Here is a 21060-nt window from a genome sequence, read left to right as displayed (position 1 = left end):
CGCTCCGGCGGGAAGCTAAACTGCATTTCTGTGCGCTGCTCTGGTTCGCCAGAAGCGGCTTAGTCATGCTGGCCACATGACCCAGAAGCTGTACGCCGGCTCCCTCGGCCAATAAAGCAAGACGAGCGCCGCAACCCCAGAGTCGGTCACGACTGGACCTAATGGTCAGGAGTCCCTTTACCTTTACCTATTTTTCAAATTGTCATCTCAGCTGCCCCCAATGGACCTTTGTCCAGAAACTTGGATTGTTGTATATAAACACTGCTTCTGTCAGATGAGTGAAATGACCTGACAGATGGCTTGGATTGCTTCTCCTGTACCCAAACTAAATTGGAGCAGGGGGCACAAAATGTAATTTTTTAGATGGGCCCACAACAAAGTATGTGTGTCACTGATAGGCTGAAGCTGCAGCTGTCTGGGGATAGGACAAAGTCAGGTGTTCATAGGATACACATCCTTCCAAACCACATGCAGACATCTTTTGAGAGCGCCATTTCAAAAAACCCTACATGGCCATTACAGAGGTACCTCGGAATGCGAATGGGATCCATTCCGGAGCCCCGTTCGCATTCTGAAGCGAACGTAACAAGCGACGGCACGTCTGCGCATGCGCGGGTCGTGTTTTGCTGCTTCCGCACATGCACGTGACATCATTTTGAGCGTCTGCACAGGCGCGAGCGGCGAAACGCAAAGCACATTCAACCCGAGGTATGAACTGTGCAGGGGGGGGGGGGGCGTTTCAGGTATCTGTCAGTATCCTAAACTGTAATCAGTTACACTGAGATGCCAGGACCATAATTTGATTATATAGGGAATGAAGTAAGGGGTGAACCAGATGGAACAACTTGGACTCTTTTCTATACAGTGGTACCTCAGGTTACATATGCTTCAGGTTACATACGCCTCAGGTTACAGACTCTGCTAACCCAGAAATAGTGCTTCAGGTTAAGAACTTTGCTTCAGGATGAGAACAGAAATTGTGCTCCAGCAGTGCGGCAGCAGCAGGAGGCCCCATTAGCTAAAGTGGTGCTTCAGGTTAAGAACAGTTTCAGGTTAAGTACGGACCTCTGGAACGAATTAAGTACTTAACCTGAGGTACCACTGTATGTATGTGTGTGTGAGTGTTGTGAATTATATAAAGGATAATTAAGTTCAATGATATACACTAAGTAATTTGAGATAGATTTGTGACAGGCAAAAAATATCCTGTGAAGCTTTAACTATGTAGACAAAAAGAATCTGAGATCCACCCAAAAAGTGTACTGTGCCAGAAAATTGGTGCATCTACACTAGAAATAAAATAACAAATTGTTCTTAAAATATCACAAAACAGTTAAATGAACATTCATCAAACAATGTGCCAATATTTCAAATACCTTTGTAAATAAAACTTTCAGATGCATTTTGACTGGCAACTTCTTCGGTAATAGCAACAGAACTTTATGGCAGTATTCAGACCTGCACCAATGAAACAGCTAATAAACCCCAGCAATAAAAGTGCAGGGCTCATCAATATATTATATAGCCATGTAAAAATCATTTATATATGCTGGCAGCAAGATCACCTGCAACTTCTGAAGCCTTCTTGCTTTCTACAGATAGTGCCAGAAGATGCCTTTTCAATTTTGTATTTTTTACCTTTTTATTTCTGGCAGCTGAAGAGGATGGTTGCCGAAACGTATTTGGCTACTTTATTCATAAATTGGCTTTGGAGAGCAAAAGCTCATATGAACTATTTTGTGAGATTATTTGTTCAAGAGTCTTTTAACTGAAGGTGCTAACCTAGAATCTCCAGTCTTTGGGACACACAATCATAAAAACAAGTCCTTGTACTGTGACAGATCTACAACACCTTTGCATCAAGAGGAGTTAGGAGGGAGGCTTAGCAAGCCCCTCTTTGTATGTCCTCAGAGATACACTGATACAGTTAGCACTTGCTTGTAGCTGTGAAATTGCAGCTTTGTAGACTAGAGTTTTTATTATTATTATTATTATTATTATTATTATTATTATTTCTTATTTATACCCCACCCATCTGGCTGGGCTTCCCCAGCCACTCTGGGTGGCTTCCAACCAAATATTAAAATACAGTAATACATCAAACATTAAAACCATCCCTAAACAGGGCTGCCTTCAGATGTCTTCTAAAAGTCTGGTAGTTGTTTTCATTTTGGACTGTTTTCTGGGTGCTCACACTATTGTACTTATCCAACAGATATTAGGTATATAAAGCTCGAATCCTTTGAAAATAATAATAATAACAACAACAACAATAATAATAATAATAATAATAATAATAATAATAAATTATTTTATTTATATCCCGCCTTCCCCAGCGGAAGCCGGGCTCAGGGCGGCTAACAACAATAAAACAGTACAACACAACACAACACTCTAAAATCATTCATTATAAAGTTAATTCAAATCAAACCAATGGCAACCATTGGGCCAGAGCTCCGCGAAGATTGCCGAAGGAGGGAGTCAGGCTGTGCCCTGGCCAAAGCCTTGGTGGAACAGCTCTGTCTTGCAGGCCTTGTGGAAAGATGTCAAGTCCCGCAGGGCCCTAGTCTCTTGTGACAGAGTGTTCCACGAGATCGGAGCCACAGCCGAAAAAGCCCTGGCTCTAGTTGATTAAATTCCATTTAATGATATTCTAAATTTCAACATACAGTGGTACCTCAGGTTACAGACGCTTCAGGTTACAGACTCCACTAACCCAGAATAGTACCTCGGGTTAAGAATTTTGCTTCAGGATGAGAACAGAAATCGTGCAGTGGGAGGCCCCATTAGCTAAAGTGGTACCTCAGGTTAATAACAGTTTCAGGTTAAGAACGAACCTCCAGAACGAATTAAGTTCTTTACCCGAGATACCACTGTATAGTCAAAACCTTGGCTGGTTCAGCACTACTGAGTTTTTCTTGATTTAAATAATGATCACTATTCATTTATTCTACAGTGTTATTCTGATTTATAAAAAACAACAACACAGTGTTGTATGTTTTGCATTTGACTGCTCGTGTCTCATGGGATATCTGATGCTTGCCAGAAGTTCAGTCTATGTTCTCTCTGAGTGGCCAGCAGAGTTTTGTTAAATAAGATATGCTTTTCAATCATATTATGACTATTTTCCTTTGAATAAAGGAGAATAAAATATTTTCTGAACTATCTGAATTTCAAAATTTTACCCACAGCAAAAATTTGTTTTAATATCTCTCTCATACAATTCTAAAATTAAAAGAGGCTGTTACAACAAGGTTCACATGTCTGTGAAGATGGGAACAGATATCTTGCAATATATATTTAAAGACATATTTTTGCAATTCTATCAATGACATCATTACCTTGTGCTTGCCATTTGCATTCCAGAAATCTTCTTAAATATCACTTATTTGGCAGCTGAACTTTAAGAACAAACATCATACATTTTATAAAAGGATGAACTGCTGAGTAGGGATGGAAAAGAATTTGATTCAGTTCACATTTAAAGGCAAACTTAGCTAATTTCCACTTTCTGAATCAGGATGCGAAGCAAAACATAGCCATCCTCTGATACTCATACTTCTCCCAAACTGGCTATGCAGTTATCCAGGCAAATTGTGTGTACAAAAAGTACCGTATTTTTCGCTCTATAGGACGCACTTTTTCCCCTCCAAAAATTAAGGGGAAATGTGTGTGCGTCCTATAGAGCAAATGCAGGCTCCTTGGCTTTAGCGATAGCAACGCGAAGCCTCCGAAGCGCAGAGGGAGCACTCCCTCCGCGCTCCGGAGGCTTCGTGTTGCTTTCGCTGAAGCCTGGAGAGCGAGAGGGGTCAGTGCGCACCCCTCTCAGGGATAGCCGCCTGAAGCCTTCGGAGCGCTGTGTGAGTTCCCGCTGCATTCCGGAGGCTTCAGGTTCCTTTCACTGAAGCCAGGAGAGCAAGACTCTCATGGCTTCAGCAGAGAGGGAGAGCTGCGCAGTGCCCCTTCAGCCAAGCGGGAGGAGAAATGGAAGGGGCTCCATTTCTCCTGCCGCTTCGCTGAAGGGGCGCTGAGCAGAGAGGGGGAGAATTTTTTTTCTTGTTCTCCACCTCTAAAACAAGGTGCGTCCTATGGTCCGGTGCATCCTATAGAGCGAAAAATACGGTATATACTGGTGTGAAGTGTGCATATACAAGCATACATTACTGAAAACAGCCTATTGTGTTTGGGGAAGATGTTTGCAAATATATATATATTAGCCAGTAGTATTATTGTTGCAACATTATTGCCTCAATAGTAAAACTTTGGGCTGTTGTATTTTTAGTTTAGTTTAATTTATATGCTGCTTTTCTACAGTGATCTGTGCCCAAAGCAGCTCACAATAATAAACATCAAATATAAAATTGTAGCATTAAAAACAGTGTGTTACAAAAGATCTCAAATTAAATGTAGAAAAATGTTATAACTTTTCTGAATCATGCAAATAGAATTCAAAGAGCTTCTTAGTTTACAGGGGGTTGGACTCGATGGCCCTTGTGGTCTCTTCCAACTCTATGATTCTATGATTCTACATTTGTTTCCCTTCATGCAGTCCATCACGCTATGCTAAATATTGCTTCCAAATTTCTGTAAGTTTTTTGGGGGGGGGGGCATCTTATCCAATGGTACAGAGCAGGTAATGTTTAGAAGTGGGACCTCAATAGTCCCACTAGGGATACAGAACTTAATAATAATAATAATAATAATAATAATAATAATAATAATAATTTATTTATACCCCACCCATCTGGCTGGGTTTCCCCAGCCACTCTGGGCGGCTTCCAACAAAATATTAAAATACAATAGTGCATCAAACACTAAAAGCTTCCCTAAACAGGGCTGCCTTCAGATGTCTTCTAAAAGTTTGGTTGTTATTTTTCTCTTTGACATCTGGTGGGAGGGCGTTCCACAGGGTGGGTGCCACCACCAAGAAGGCCCTCTGCCTGGTTCCCTGTAACTTGGCTTCTCGCAGTGAGGGAACCACCAGAAGGCCCTCGGCGCTGGACCTCAGTGTCCCGGCTGAACGATGGGGGTGGAGACGCTCCTTCGGGTCTACTGGACCGTGGCCATTTAGGGCTATCAAGGTCAGCACCAACACTTTGAATTGTGCCCGGAAACATACTGGGAGCCAATGTAGGTATTTTGAGACCGGTGTTATGTGGTCCCGGCATCCGCACCCAGTCACCAGTCTAGTTGCCGCATTCTGAATTAGTTGTAGTTTCCGGGTCACCTTCAAAGGTAGCCCCAGATAGAGTGCATTGCAATAGTCTAGCAGGAGATAACCAGAGCATGCACCACTCTGGTGAGACAGTCTGCGGGCACAGCAGCACCTTCAGGTCATGTGGGTATCCCTTGCTGATTCCAGTATCTGTCCAGTCAAGACCAGAAGCAGGGATAGTCCTCAGACAACGACTAAACCTGCCTCCTCAGTAATGACATGGTCTGGTCTTAGTGTAACTCCTCCTCCTTCCCGTGATCACTGAGATTGGTTGTCCCAGTGCATCCCCCTTGTGGAACCTGCACCAGCCATTTTGTTGGCTGGGACCCACTCTAGGCAGCCCTGACTCCTTCCCTTTAAAAAGAAAATAAAACCTATTAAACAAAAATAAACAAACAAAAACCAATAAAATAAAGCAATAACGCAATAAAAACCAAAAACAGTAAAAGTTACAAACATACCAAAATTGAACAAATTCCCAAACACAACTAAACATCCATCCCAATCCCCACACCAGAAAGAATTAAAAAGAGTGAAAAAGAAATTTAAAAAACATTTTAAAAAGAACTCTGCGCTGTTGTGAGTTCTCCTGGGCAGCAACAGCAGCAGCTACACAAGACTCATTAAGCAGAGCTTAATTTGGGGCACAACATCCCTTATGAACTAGAATCAAATGAATAAATTATTACTGTTTCAACCAATTAGATAATCGTTTCTGCTCATTTACTTATGAACATATTTTAAGATGGTGTCAGAATCCTTGCTATATTATACAGTGTATTGTACCATTATCATTTCACAATACAGTGGTACCTCGGTTTACAGACGCTTCAGGTTACAGACTCCGCTAACCCAGAAATAGTACCTCGGGTTAAGAACTTTGCTTCAGGATGAGAACAGAAATCGCACAGCGGTGGCGTGGCAGCAGCAGGAGGCCCCATTAGGTAAAGTGGTGCTTCAGGTTAAGAATAGTTTCAAGTTAAGAATGGACTTCCGGAACGAATTAAGTTATTAACCCAAGGTACCACTGTAGAGGCATGGAAAGGCCATATGGTTCAACCTTGTAAGCAACCAGATATTCACAACAGAAAATATAATCTGGAGACCACAGCTGAGGATCTGCCAAGCTTTCAACATCTGTGGACAAGTCAAGCCAGGGAGCCAAGCCACATGCACCTGTGACGGGTGATAATAATAATAATAATAATATTTCTATGCCACTCATCTCCTCTGGGCCTCGGATCTCCTCCTACCTTCAGAGTTCCTTCTCATGGTCACTGATGAGCACACTTGATCCTACTACTGGACTTCTGATCATGAAGAGCTGCCCAACCCAGCTTCAGGTCCCCCACAAAGTGCCCCCCTTTTAGAACCCATCACTCTCAACCGACTCTAAACAGACTCCCCCCCCCAACATTCACTCTCCCTTTCTAAGCCTCCTCCAACCTTCCATCTCCACCAGAATTCCACTCTCTCTCTTCCCCCCTCCCTCCCTGCTTGACATTCACTTGGGAATTCTAATAGAATCACCTTAATTACCCTATTGTGAAAACAGAGGAAGAGGTTACAGATGGGAAATGTCCAGGGATCCCAAAATCTAAACTCACAGACCCTGGCTTTTGTCTCGCAGGAGGACTCAGGATCCACCTTGGACCTCAACCTTTCCCCGTTCCCTCCCTGTGTCAAATTAAACATTGTAAGCCCCTCGGGGCAGGAACCTCTTTCTCAAGGGTCACACGCAGCGACAAATAACACAAAATAAATCTCGCTACCTCCTGCCCCATGCAAGATGAAGTCTGCAAGACGCCTTTCCCTTAAAACCAAAGGATCCTTTGGGGGCCCCTGCAGCATGAAAAGGGGATAGGTCCTCAGAGCTGCATTTCTGAGAGGCAGGGACCTGGCAAGCTATCTACAGCTGTTGACAAGTCAAGCCAGGGAGCCAAGCCACATGCACCACTGATGGGTGATGCTAATAATGATAATGAGGATAAGGATAAGGATAAGGATAAGGATAAGGATAAGGATAAGGATAATTCTATGCCACTCCTCTCCTCTGGGCCTTGTGCTCCTCCTACCTTCACAGTTCCTATTCATGATCAGTGATGGGCAAGGATCTTGCCAAGTCTCTCACCATCATCTGACAGGCATCCCTCTTGCAGGACCATATAAGGCTTGCTTGCAAAGCAGCACTTTGTGACATCAGCTGGCACACAGGGGCCAGGCAGCTGGGTTGTCAGGCAACTGAATTAATAGAAATAAAACCGGGGGGGGGGGGGTCAAAGTGTGCTGGGATTTGGCCACTGTGAGTCAGGCCAGAGTGTGCTCCTGCAGTGTGCGGTTGTGCCTCCCCTTGTTCTGCATCTTGCTTTCCTGCCCTTTCCTTATCTTCTGGATAGAATCATAGCATGGCCAAGTTGGAAAGAATCCCAAGGATCATCTAGTCCAACCCCCGGCAATGCCAGGATCCTGCCCACAGCCAGCCCCAATTTTGCATGGGGTGGAGAAAGGGGAGAGAGAAAGGTTTTGCTCTCTCTCTCTCTCAGAAGATGGATATGAGAGCCACACCATGCAGCCCTGTCAATATCTCAAGGACCGTCACCGGGAGGAGGGAAGAAGCTTGTTTTCTCCTGCTCCAGAGGCCCTCAGGACCTGAAGCCATGGCTTCAAGTTACAGGAAAGGAGATTCCAACTCAACTTCAGGAAGAACTTTCTGACAGGAAGAGCTGCTTGGCAGTGGGGAGGAATCCCTCAGAAGGCGGTAGATTCTTGTTTCTGGGAGGTTTTTGAGCAAAGGTTAGATGGGCATCTGCCATGGATGCTTTAGCTGGGATTCCTGCATTCCAGGAATGTCCCCACTGTGGAAGGACGTGAATTAAGTTCTTAACCCGAGGTACCACTGTGTACCTTCTATGGCTAAATCAGTTATTCCTTTGAAGAAAAATTAAATATCATCCCATAGTTAATTTTATCAGGTATTTTCTTCCCCAAACCAAATTCCAATAAAATTTGGGGCAACAAAATGTCCCAAACAAAGCCATATCGAAGAAGAGCATTTTAATTTGTTTCTCTGTATCCAGTTTTCCTTGAAAAATCACAATGGGACATTATTTTACCCCAATATGTTAATTCCTAAACAGGAACTAAGAAACAGATATAGACAATATCAGAGAGTATATTATTAGATCCCAAACCAGATTCAGATGTATGTCAGGATGGTAGTGTCCCAAAATAAAGCCACCTGGTATTTCTTTGTTTTGGCAATTTATATCCCGCTTAATTACAATTGTCTCTTTAAGTGGTAACAGAAGAACGATACTGATCTTTAGACTGGTTTTTGATTGAAAAACTGCATGGGATATTTGTCCCCCCTACAACAATACATTAACACTGGCAACCCATTTGTAAGATTCAGTTAGTTTTCCTGGGTTGTTGTTTTCAGGAAGACAACTAAATGGCTGAAATTTGATAACAATATTTACTACCATGCCAGTCATGCTAAAAGGACTACTGTATTTTTTGCTCTATAAGACTCACTTTTTCCCTCCTAAAAAGTAAGGGGAAATGTGTGTGCGTCTTATAGAGCGAATGCAGGCTACACAGCTATCCCAGAAGCCAGAACAGCAAGAGGGATTGCTGCTTCTGAGATTCAGAATATATTTTTTCTTGTTTTCCTCCTCCAAAAACTAGGTGCGTCTTGTGGTCTGGTGCGTCTTATAGAGCGAAAAATACGGCACGTTGTAGGTGTTCTACAATGTAAAGTGCACCAGGAAGGTTTGTAGCCCCATTTTTTGTTAAAAAGGAAGGTCACAATACAGTTGGCCATGACATTTTCAGGCATCCAGAACTGTGAACAGTAAATGTAGAGATGCAGGGAGATCAGCTTCACCCTCCAGCCTATAAAGTGTTATTAGAAGACTATACAAAGGCAGCCCCAACACCTATATGTGGCCAGTGGCAGAGCTTCAAGCTCCGGCACTGGGGTGCGGAGAGGAGGCGGGGGTAGGGCTGGTGTGCGTCCTGGGGGCGGGGGGGGGCACCCCACCGGGATCACGCCGGTGGGGGCGGTTCGCTCCCCCTGCACTCCTCTTCCTCCGCCAGTGTATGTGGCAGTTCTCTACATGGTCAAGAATCCTGCAAAGTCAGGACTTCCGGTCATGTGCAGAGTCCTCTGTACAAATAGTTGTGCACACACAGTTTCCCTACAGACATCTATTGAATGTGTATAGGTTGGGGGCAGGGCAGAGGCTGCTGCCATGGTGTTGTACACACACACACACACACACACACACACACACACATTATTCTTAGGTATGAACACCTGCAAAAGAATCAGTTTCCACTGAAACCAGTGGATCAAGTTAGTTCTTAATCAGAGTAACTTAAATCTTACTGCTTTCAGTGTAGTTACGAACAATCCCAGGTCTCATGTATTTCCACACTATATACATTAGCATGGCTGTAAATAAACATGCATGCAGTTATACATAAGCATATTTCATTGCTTTATTCCATCTGTCTAGGTCACTGACTCAGAACTTATGGACCCTGGCTGAGAAGCATTGGTGCTGATTTAAAACTTAATCTCTGCTAATACACAGAAACCTTTAAGTATTTTGAATAGTGCTCCCTACATTGGATAAATATGCATTGTATGTGCCCCCTTATGTTTTACTCATTGCTGGAGATTTGCCAACTATTTCCCCTCCTGGCAGAGCTTCTCAGCTTTTAACAGCAGTCAAAGACTTAGCAAATGAAGTATTTCATGGCATGAAGAAGAGATGGGAATAGTTCCGTCTGACAGGCAGCTATCAAGCACACAAGAGGCCTGCCAAAGAAAAACTGGTAACCTTGTCCTGCAATGATATCAAAGCATCATTTGCCTAGAGAGACTCCATGGGGTGAGGAAAAAAGATGCACTACAGAATTTTTTAAAAAACTCCATTCTAATGTAAAATAGATGTGGTTTTAGGGCAAAACAAAACCCTGCAATGTTGCAAATCCTCCACTAAGGTTGGCTTTCATTTGCTACATCATCATTTCACCATTAGGTTTACAAAGGGCTGAGATCTTTCCCCCAAAGTACAGCCAGATCAATTCTATATTTGAGCCCCACTAGATGGAGGAATTATGGTGCTGGAGGAGACTCTTGAGAATCCCATGGACTGCAAGAAGATCAAACCTATCGATTCTTAAGGAAATCAGCCCTGAGTGCTCACTGGAAGGACAGATCCTGAAGCTGAAGCTCCAATATTTTGGCCACCTCATGAGAAGAGAAGACTCCCTGGAAAAGACCCTGATGTTGGGAAGGATGTAGGGCACAAGGAGAAGGGGACGACAGAGGACGAGATGGTTGGACAGTGTTCTCGAAGCTACCAGCATGAATTTGACCAAACTGCGGGAGGCAGTGGAAGACAGGAGTGCCTGGCGTGCTCTGGTCCAGGGGGTCACAAAGAGTCGGACATGACTAAACAACAACAATTCTACTATTCATCAGCTATTTATTGAGAATAAGCACATTTCTAATGAGACAGTACAATCACTACTGAACATATTTTATGACATATCTCCTGTGTATTTCTCACCTAAAATTAGAGTCTCTAATTTTCTCTTTTGGAAATTGATTTAGGTTTCATATATTTTTTGAACTTTGCTAGGTTTGTTTAGAATTGGTAGGTTGCTTTAGTAGGGCAGTATATGCAATCCCATTTAACCACCCAAAATATTAGATAATTCAATTTCTGTGTCTGCAGCTGGTTTCACAGTCACTATTATACTTAAAGGTAAAGGTAAAGGGACCCCTGGCCATTAGGTCCAGTCGTGACCGACTCTGGGGTTGCGGCGCTCATCTTGCTTTATTGGCCGAGGGAGCCGGTGTACAGCTTCTGGGTCATATGGCCAGCATGACTAAGCCACTTCTGGCGAACCAGAGCAGCGCATGGAAACGCCGTTTACCTTCCCGCCGGAGCAGTGCCTATTTATCTACTTGCACTTTGACGTGCTTTCGAACTGCTAGGTTGGCAGGAGCTGGGACCGAGCAACTGGAGCTCACCCCGTCGCGGGGATTCAAACCCCCGACCTTCTGATCGGCAAGCCCTAGCCTCAGTGGTTTAACCCACAACACCACCCGTGTCTCTACTGTTATACTTACTCCAAGCCAACTTTTGATATTATATCAGCATTCACTGTGACTGTGTTTCAAATGCTTATTTTCTAGCACACCAAGTCCTACTAGCATCATATTCTCTTCATAAAAAAATTTAAGCCATATAGAACATAAATCTCATTAGTACTCAACAGTAATTTAGTTTCTGTATATGCCAAGGCTGCAGACCAATGCGCAATGAACTCAGGAACTTCTTTGCACATATATAGGCACTGGGGGTAAACTGGTGTTTGGTGGGTGGTGTAAACCCATGAAATTTACCAAATATGGAGGGAATGCATGCCAAGAGGCCCTCAGCTGATCACAGGTCCCACAGATAATAATAATAATTTTATTATTTGTACCCTGCTCATCTGACTGGGTTGCCCAGCCACTATGGGTGGCTTCCAACACATATAAAAATATAATAAAACATGAAACATTAAAAACTTCTCGATACAGTGCTTCCTTCAGATGTCTTCTAAAAGTTGTCTAGTTATTTATCTCCTTGACATCTGATGGGAGGGTGTGTAAATAAACTGCCAGAAGACCCTCAGAGCTCGACCTCAATGGGAGTGGAGAGACTCTTTCAGGTATACAGGGCTGAGACAGATTAGGACTTTAAAGGTCAACACCAACACTTTGAATTTTGCTCAGAAACATACTGGGAGCCAGTGCAAATCCTTTAGGACCAGATATATGGTCCAGCAGCCACTCCAAGTCACCAGTCTAGCTGCTGCATTCTGGATTAGTTGTAGTTTGCACGCAATGTATTTCAGCAGTCTGAAAAGTTTGTACTGAGAATTTACAGTTACTTTAATTTTTTTTCCATTTGTGCTCTGTTTACAGCATGCTGCTGAATGGTGTTTATATATGTATCTGTTTGTTTGTGTTTATGTATGCACCAGAATACTGCACAAACAAATTTATAATTTCCTGGCTTTGTGATTTTGCACACTTCCTAGGTGGGGCTGGGAATAAAAAACAAGGTGCCCATTCAGCTGTCTGTGCTCATGCCCTGGGAAAATGCCTACTGGTATGACCAAGAAACACAGAAATCACTCCTCACATACAAATTCAATTTTTTTGTGGGTTTGGACTGCTCCAGTGATATTGGAAACCATCTACAGAAATCCCCATTGAAATCTGGTTAAATAATATTTAGAATGTGGCTCTATCAGAATACCTTACTCACCACAGCAGAAAGGAGAGGCACTTTTCGTGAGACATGGCTTCCTTTCCTTTCCTTTATAAATGAGACAAGGGATCCTTTTATTCCACCCCCAACACTAGAATCTTTGTGGAGAGGAGACTTAAATTGATATTACATAAATAAACGTGTTGCTTGCATATTGTGTCTTGCATATGAAACTTAATAAGACTGTACCACCGGACAAGTTACTATACTTATATGTTGTTCTTGTATTGACATGAAAAACAATAAAAATTATTGGGAAAGGGAATATGAATTAACAGCTAAATAAGGCTCAGATGTAGAAAAGCACTAAAATAAGCAAATGAGGGATTAGTTGTTCTAACTGCATTGAAGTATCTGAAGCTCAAACAAGTTCAAATAGAAGAAGGACCATCAGTCAGCGGGAGAATGCATTCTTTGCTTGCATAAGACTTACAGGCTGGTCCTCCAGCATCTCCAGGCAGGCCTGGCTGATACCCCATCTGAAACCGAAGTGCCACTGCTAGTCAGCATAGACAATGCTAAACTAGATGGACCAATGGGCTGACTTGGTCTAATGCATCTTCCTCTGTTCCTGTTTGTGCCTTTGCATGCATATGAAAAGTCTATTCATTCACTTATTTTTTAATTCATTAATATCAACAAATCTTGTATTCTGTTTCTGTTTTTTCAGAACAAGCTGTACTAGCCAAAAGGGGGGGGGGAGGAACCTAGCACAGTGTTAAAAATTGGTATATTTCATATACAGTAAGCCAGTGTGTCTATGTAACATGTTTTAGACTTACCGTACATTTGTTTGGCTTTTCTCCTGAATGCACTCTCATGTGAATCAGTAGTTTGTAACGCGCATTAAATGGCTTGTATCTCCGAGGGCACCCAGCCCAAAAGCAAGTGAAATCCTCTCCTTTCCTCTGGTCTATGTGATTTTTTTCTATGTGCCGCACAAGATCTTCCTGCTGGTCATAGGTAGCACTGCAGTCTATCCAGCAACAGCAGTGCTTGCCATTAAACTCATCCAGTTCGCCTTCATCGTCTAAGAGAGAGCCTTGCACAGATGCTGCTAAGGAAATCTGGTGGGGATGGTTTATAAGGTCATGCTGATGCGCGTGGTATGGGGGAGGTGGACCATGTGATGGAGGAAGAACAAGGGGAGCCACTGGAGAACTAGGTGGCATGTGCATTGTGTTCCCTGAAAAACCATTGGCACGCCCACTTTTTAAAATGCCCACAGACTGGCTATCTAGCAGAGATATTCCTTGTTGAACCACCATGTTGTTAGTGACTGCTGGCTGTAGGCTGTTTTGTTCCAACTGTTGCATGCGCTGGTATTCAGTGTTCCCACTTTCACTGTAACTTGGAAGGGCAACATTGCCATTAGCAACAAGAAGTCTTTTTTGAGGATTTGGAATAGAGCAAGTCTGAGGAATACAACTTCCCCTTATTCCCAAGAAGTGTCCATAGACCTCAGGCTGAGGGGAGATGTTTGCTGGAGATGCCCTTGAGCCATTGATGTAAGCAACAAGAGAAGTGGGGGATGTGCGGATGATTGTATTGAAGTCAATCCCGATTCCATCAGACAAAGGAGACAGAGAGAGGGCCCTCTTTTTGGCTGAATGAGACCTGGTTGAAGAATAGTGAGGACTAGGATACGGAGAACAATTATTTTCCACACCAAACAAGTAAGATGGTAATGAGCTAGAGACATTGTTAGACATGGACATTCCAGATGTAACACTTGTGATGTCCCCAAGGTCTGTGCCATTTGGGGAGCCTTGGCTGGAAGGAAGAGAAGGAAAAATCCTGTAGCCATGAAGCCATTCTTGCTTGACACTCTGGATTGATGGACTTTCAGACAGACTGAGGGTTGTGGAGGCCAAAGATTCTCGGGACAGAAGGGATCTGTGATGGAGAAAAGAGGGAGAGGGAATGCAAACAATTACTTAAATTTCAGCTCTTGGTAGTTCTGCGAAGCAGCTGGCATATTCAGAGCTCAGTTGCTTATTTTTGACAATTAAAATCACCTTCTCAAAATTGATCTTTGCTTTTGCATATTCAAAATCTGAACACCAAGTTACTACACATAGGTAAAGGTAAAGGGACCCCTGACCATTAGGTCCAGTCGTGATCGACTCTGGGGTTGCGGCGCTCGTCTCGCTTTATTGGCCGAGGGAGCCGGCATACAGCTTCTGGGTCATGTGGCCAGCATGACTAAGACGCTTCTGGTGAACCAGAGCAGTGCAAGGAAACACCATTTACCTTCCCGCCAGAGTGGTACCTATTTATCTACTTGCACTTTGACGTGCTTTTGAATTGCTAGGTTGGCAGGAGCTGGGACCGAGCAATGGGAGCTCACCCCGTCGCGGGGATTCGAACCGCCGACCTTCTGATTGGCAAGTCCTAGACTCTGTGGTTTAACCCACAGCGCCACCCGCGTCCCCCTACTACACATAGTATGTCTATTAGTAAGTAATGGATGGTGTCCAATACTGCATGAGTGCAAATATTTGCACAAGAAGAATTGCCCCATATCCTTACTGCAGTCCGTTGTGCTCTGTATGCCCTTCACAAATTTCCTCCAAGGGCCATGGTGTTCTCAGGAAAGGACTGAGAGAGGTGTCAGGGGCTGCAGCTACATTAGAGAATCAAGGGAAACTCAGGTAGAGACGACCTGATGCTCAGGCTGCATTGAATACCACCTACTGACTATTGTGGTGACAGTTGCTTTGGCAGCCCCATCAGGGTCTCAAGTGTGAGTGCAACCCACTAACTGACCAAGAGACTAAAGGTAAAGGTAAAGGGACACCTGACCATCAGGTCCAGTCGTGACCGACTCTGGGGTTGCGGTGCTCATCTCGCTTTATTGGCCGAGGGAGCCAGCGTACAGCTTCCGGATTATGTGGCCAGCATGACAAAGCCGCTTCTGGCGAACCGGAGCAGCGCACGGAAACGCCGTTTACCTTCCCGCCAGAGCGGTACCTATTTATCTACTTGCACTTTGACGTGCTTTTGAACTGCTAGGTTGGCAGGAGCAGGGACCGAGCTACGGGAGCTCACCCCGTCACAGGGATTCAAACCACTAACCTTCTGATCGGCAAGTCCTAGGCTCTGTGGTTTAACCCACAGCGCCACCCACGTCCCCAACCAAGAGACTAACCAGGGCTAATTACAGCTGCGTGTAAAATTCATTTCCTTTTTTTAATAAAAAAAAACTTTTTTATTCAAAATTAAAACAAAACATATTATCCAAAAACATATCATCCTTATTTCCCCCTTTTTTTTCTCTCCCTCCCTCTCCCTCCCCCACAGAACCCACCCACCGGCCGACTTCCCTCAGTTCCAGTCTTTGATTTCTGCATGTTACACAGTTGTATAGATCCTCAAGCTATTTAGCTGATAAATATCAATAAAAGTTTGTGAATGTTTATTCAAAACCAGCCAAGGAGTCCAGTAAAATTCATTTCCAACCTTGTTAACCAGTAGCCACTGAAAGCCCCAGTGTGTGCTCATAAACTGGGGAGCGGGGGACTCAGGTTGTTTTCCTCCACCCAAGGGAAAGAAGGAAAGGGAACAAGCAGGTTGGTGGACCACATGAGATGGAGTGACCCCTGAGATCTTGCAAGAGGCTTCCCCTTCTCCCAGGCCTTGGCAGCTGCCGCACCATCCCACCAGTCGGCTAGACAGCACCTACAAGCTCACCACCGAGAGAGATGCAACCACCTGTGACTATTCTAGATAGCCAACATTAGCCGAAGTTTACTTACATAGCACATGTTCTTAGGGCATTACTGCATAACTTGTAAAACCTGTGATTCATCTCAAAGGAATAATATTGAACTACAATACCTAGAGGGACACAGGTGGTGCTGTGGGTTAAACCACAGAGCCTAGGACTTGCCGATCAGAAGGTTGGCGGTTCGAATCCCCGCGACGGGGTGAGCTCCCGTTGCTCGGTCCCTGCTTCTGCCAACCTAGCAGTTCGAAAGCATGTCAAAGTGCAAGTAGATAAATAGGTACTGCTCTGGCGGGAAGGTAAACGGCGTTTCCGTGCGCTGCTCTGGTTCGCCAGAAGCGGCTTAGTCATGCTGGCCACATGACCCAGAAGCTGTACGCCGGCTCCCTCGGCCAATAAAGCGAGATGAGCGCCGCAAGCCCAGAGTCGGTCACGACTGGATCTAATGGTCAGGGGTCCCTTTACCTTTACCTTTACAATACCTAGACTGCAGCTTTCATTCTAAATTACAACTGTGCACAAAAGGGATAATTCTAAAGTGAGTGGTAAAATATTTTTCTGACTTTATAGACATGAAAACATTCCTATAGAATAAAATGAAGACCTTGTATCAGATGGAGGTATATCCGAGTTGGTAGCATTCACAGCCCTCTGTAAGCTAGGGCTGATTTGGTTGCATGCCGTTGAGACCTTTTGGGCAGGAGGAGATAGAAGTCCCAGTCGCTGAACCATCATTGGACTGCTGGTGACGATTAATTTGTTGCAGCTACTTTTTCCGATTGACTTGCACCGAGTCCCAAAGGCAAGACCCCCTGAAAATGAAGGAGTTGTACAAATTTTAACTTACATTTTCCACATTAAAAAAGTCTAATGAATCCATAGTATTCTACATATAAAGCATGTGGAAAGAACTGAGAAAAAGGCTGATGGTGGAATGCACTGTAAGAGACTGATTTTAAAGACAGGGGAATAAAGCAAAGTGAATCACAAATCAAGCCATATATTATTTGACAAGTTCATAGAATGACTGTTTGGTCTGATCAATTTCACAAATCCCAAATCTCTATATTTTTCTAATCATGTTCCCTTAAGGATTTGCTTTAATGAAATGATCTGAGAGTTACAAATCCAAATATTACAATTTATGACTGAAACAAAAAAGAATTTGTTCACAAAATCATATATATATGTCTTCAAAGCTAAAGAACAAAGTCCGCATCTCTAATAATTGCAACCAGGTCATGTGTGAAGCTACAGTTCCTGAATATCACCTGTTGACAAACCAATGATCTCAGAGATTAAAGTTCAATCACACTATTCACACAATAAATTTACATGCACAATGTAAAGGACTTGCTATTATCTTCATAAGGAAAACTCAGACTTGATAGTAAATTACAAAAACAGTCAACCACAATTGCCCCATACTTAAGGACTCACACTAAAATCCTTACCATCATCCAATCTACTTAGTGTTCTAATTTGTGCAACCTGAATGGATCGATGCACAAGGTGTATAATGGCAAATAGATTACAAGTGATGGCACCTTTCAAATTCCCCTTTTAACCCAAATCTAGCAAGCGAACAGCAGTAATTTCCCAGCAAACTGCTTTAATATGATATACTTTCCTGCCAAATGTTTCACAGTAAAAACTAGGGAAATATTTTTAAAGTTCCATTCACAGTTAACAACAGATTGCAATTCTGAGAGACCACAGTGACACTATTGGACCTTTTTCAACAAATCTTTAAAAGAGTTTATCCATAAAAGGTGGCTTGTAACACAACAGTAAATATAAACCTCTACTGCTAAAGTACTTTCCCATCACCACCGTGTGTCTTCTATGTTGAGGAAAATATGCCTGGCCATCACAGGTGTTATTGTTGTTGAATACAGAAAACACATCAGCTTTGTCTAGACTACATTCGGGTGCATTTCTTTCTATCTCAACCCACCACACTGCCATGTCCTTTGAGGTGAGTTGGGAAGTTGAAGGAGCAGAGCTTTTCTCCTGCAATGCCAACTGACCATCCTGTGAATTTCCTTCCTGCAGAGACATGAGGGCATCTCCCGTCGATCTTTCGGAAGGGCAATGGAGACCTTTTCATTCTGCAGTACATTTGGAGATTGCGGGATGCGGGTGGCGCTGTGGGTTAAACCACTGAGCCTAGGACTTGCCGATCAGAAGGTCGGCGGTTCGAATCCCCGCGATGGGGTGAGCTCCCGTTGCTCGGTCCCTGCTCCTGCCAACCTAGCAGTTCGAAAGCACATCAAAGTGCGAGTAGATAAATAGGTACTACTCCGGCGGGAAGGTAAACAGCGTTTCCGTGCGCTGCTTTGGTTCACCAAAAGTGGCTCCCTCAGCCAATAAAGCGAGATGAGCACCGCAACCCCAGTGTCGGTTACGACTGGACCTAATGGTCAGGGATCCCTTTACCTTTACCTTTGGAGATGGGGTACTGCTAGTTTTTATGTTACCACTATTACTTTTACTTTGTGTGTGGCTAATAATAATAATAATAATAATAATAATAATAATAATTTATTATTTATACCCCGCCCATCTGGCTGGGTTTCCCCAGCCACTCTGGGCGGCTTCCAACAAAATATTAAAATACAGCAATGCATCAAACATTAAAAGCTTCCCTAAACAGGGCTGCCTTCAGATGTCTTCTAAAAGTCTGGTAGTTGTTGTTCTCTTTGACATCGGGTGGGAGGGCGTTCCACAGGGTGGGTGCCACCACCAAGAAGGCCCTCTCCCTGGTTCCCTGTAACTTCACTTCTCGCAACGAGGGAACCACCAGAAGGCCCTCGGCGCTGGACCTCAGTGTCCGGGCAGAATGATGGGGGTGGAGACGCTCCTTCAGGTCTACTGGGCCGAGGCCGTTTAGGGCTTTCAAGGTCAGCACCAACACTTTGAATGGTGCTCGGAAACGTACTGGGAGCCAGTGTAGGTCTTTCAAGCGGTCTCGGCGGCCGCTCCTAGTCACCAGTCTAGCTGCCACATTCTGGATTAGTTGTAGTTTCCGCGTCACCTTCAAAGGTAGCTAGGCTGCTTTCGTATTTTTAGCCTTAATATTATTTTGCATGTATACTGTGAATTAGCTAGGTAACTCTAACAGAGAAGAGAGGCGGTATATGAAGCTATTAAATTTATAATAAAATACACACAATTGCCATGTCATGTGTGAAGCTGACCTAAAAGCAGTCCTATAAAGTGAGATTTTTTTTAAAAAAAATAATGCTTTATTAAAGCTTTGTAATAAAACAATAAGATAAAAGAAACTAATCTAAATAAAAACAAAAACAGAGAGAGGGGGGAGAGGAGAAAACAGCAAAAGAAAGAAAAAGATAAGGAAAGGAAAGGAAAGGAAAGGAAAGGAAAGGAAAGGAAAGGAAAGGAAAGGAAAGGAATAAAGTGAGATAATTGTGAAAGATAATGGAGAAAGAGATAGAGAAAGCAGCGCAAAACTTAAGAAAATTTCCAAGATCCATATTAGCACAGTATATTTATTATGGCATAAGAAACATATTGCCCTAACAAAGATTTTAGAGAGGGGAAAAGTGAGAGATGACAGCAAACAATTATTCTCTCTGCCTGCTTAATCACTTGTACCTAGAAGTATATAAAAGAGGTAGTGTTCAGAATACAGGGAAAAGAAAATTAATGATGCTGTATTTTTCTGAAGCTTGTGAAAACCAGAAAGCATGACTGAACAACAACACGGCTGGAGTTATCCTCCTGGCAGCAACACCTGTTTATTTTAAAAGGAAATTAAAAAGAAATAAAAAGATATGCTCTAAAATAAGAAATTACTTGAATAGTCAGTGCCATAAAACATGAACAACTTTAACTTTTGCCAAATCTGGCAGAAGTTGTAGGAGATAATTGCCATTTGACATTATTCTGTAGTTTTGAAAATTTAAATAAGCTGTGTTCAAAAGGAAAGAAAAATAAAACTTGGAGGGATCTGAAAAGAAAAGACTAGTTTTACCATATAAATTTGTTTAGTTTCTTTAAAAAAAAAAAAAAACCAAACGGATAAACTTGAAAAGAACAACTTTATCACAGAATCTTGGCAAATACAAATAGAGATTTTCCTGCATGACAGAACAGTGCCACTTACATATTATCTACAAATGTTTAATAAAAGCAACATTCATTTAACCTCAATTCAAAACATTTAGCCAATGACAGAAGGGTTTTAGGTTTCTTTTAGAGGTTCTGACAGCATCACAGTGTCTAACTGTTCAAGCTGAATATTTGAAACCATATAATTAGACCATTTCTACCTGATGAAACATGAGCTCATTGTGAGTTAAATGGCCAAACATCAGAAATGTTAGCCATCAGAGAACTTTTAACATAGGCACGTAACACCCGCAATTTGGATGTGTGATCTTGCAATCCCTGCATCCACATGAAGTTTAAAAGCACTACATAGCATACATAAATAATATTGAGAAGAACAATATTTCTAATAGTGGGTCCACGTGAGAATTAATGCACACCTGTGCAAATTTTAAATCTCTCTCTCTCTCTCCCCCCCCCCCCACACACTTCTTTCTTATACACATTTTACAGGAGCAGAAACACTACTAAAGGTAGGAATCTGACCCTATGCATAATACCTTGATGGGATGTGGATTTTATGCATAAAAAAGAATGGTACATGGACTAAGACCCTTTTAAATGCATGCCAACCACATGGAACTTAACTGCAGATAAGTATTTCCCAGTACTTTGCGCATGGCCACCACCAATTTGAATTAGCA

General features: G+C 43.0%; 1 protein-coding gene across 7 annotated transcripts in view; it reads right to left on the bottom strand.

Annotated features, from left to right (window-relative positions):
• GLIS3 (GLIS family zinc finger 3) overlaps window positions 1–21060 on the bottom strand; it is a 181585-nt gene that overhangs the window by 102475 nt on the left and 58050 nt on the right. For all 7 annotated transcript variants that reach the window (XM_081844929.1, XM_081844930.1, XM_081844928.1 and 4 more), the window contains 2 exons: window positions 16887–17094; window positions 13338–14451 (listed from right to left, as the gene is read on the bottom strand). In XM_081844929.1, coding sequence (XP_081701055.1) covers window positions 13338–14451; window positions 16887–17094 — 1322 coding nt within the window. The remainder of the gene's footprint in view (window positions 1–13337; window positions 14452–16886; window positions 17095–21060) is intronic.

This window comes from Podarcis erhardii, assembly GCF_964252035.2.
Source record: "Podarcis erhardii genome assembly, chromosome: 17".
Taxonomy (NCBI): Eukaryota; Metazoa; Chordata; class Lepidosauria; order Squamata; family Lacertidae; genus Podarcis; species Podarcis erhardii.
The sequence above is the reverse complement of the archived record's forward strand: the minus strand, read 5'-3'. Positions and strand labels throughout refer to the sequence as shown.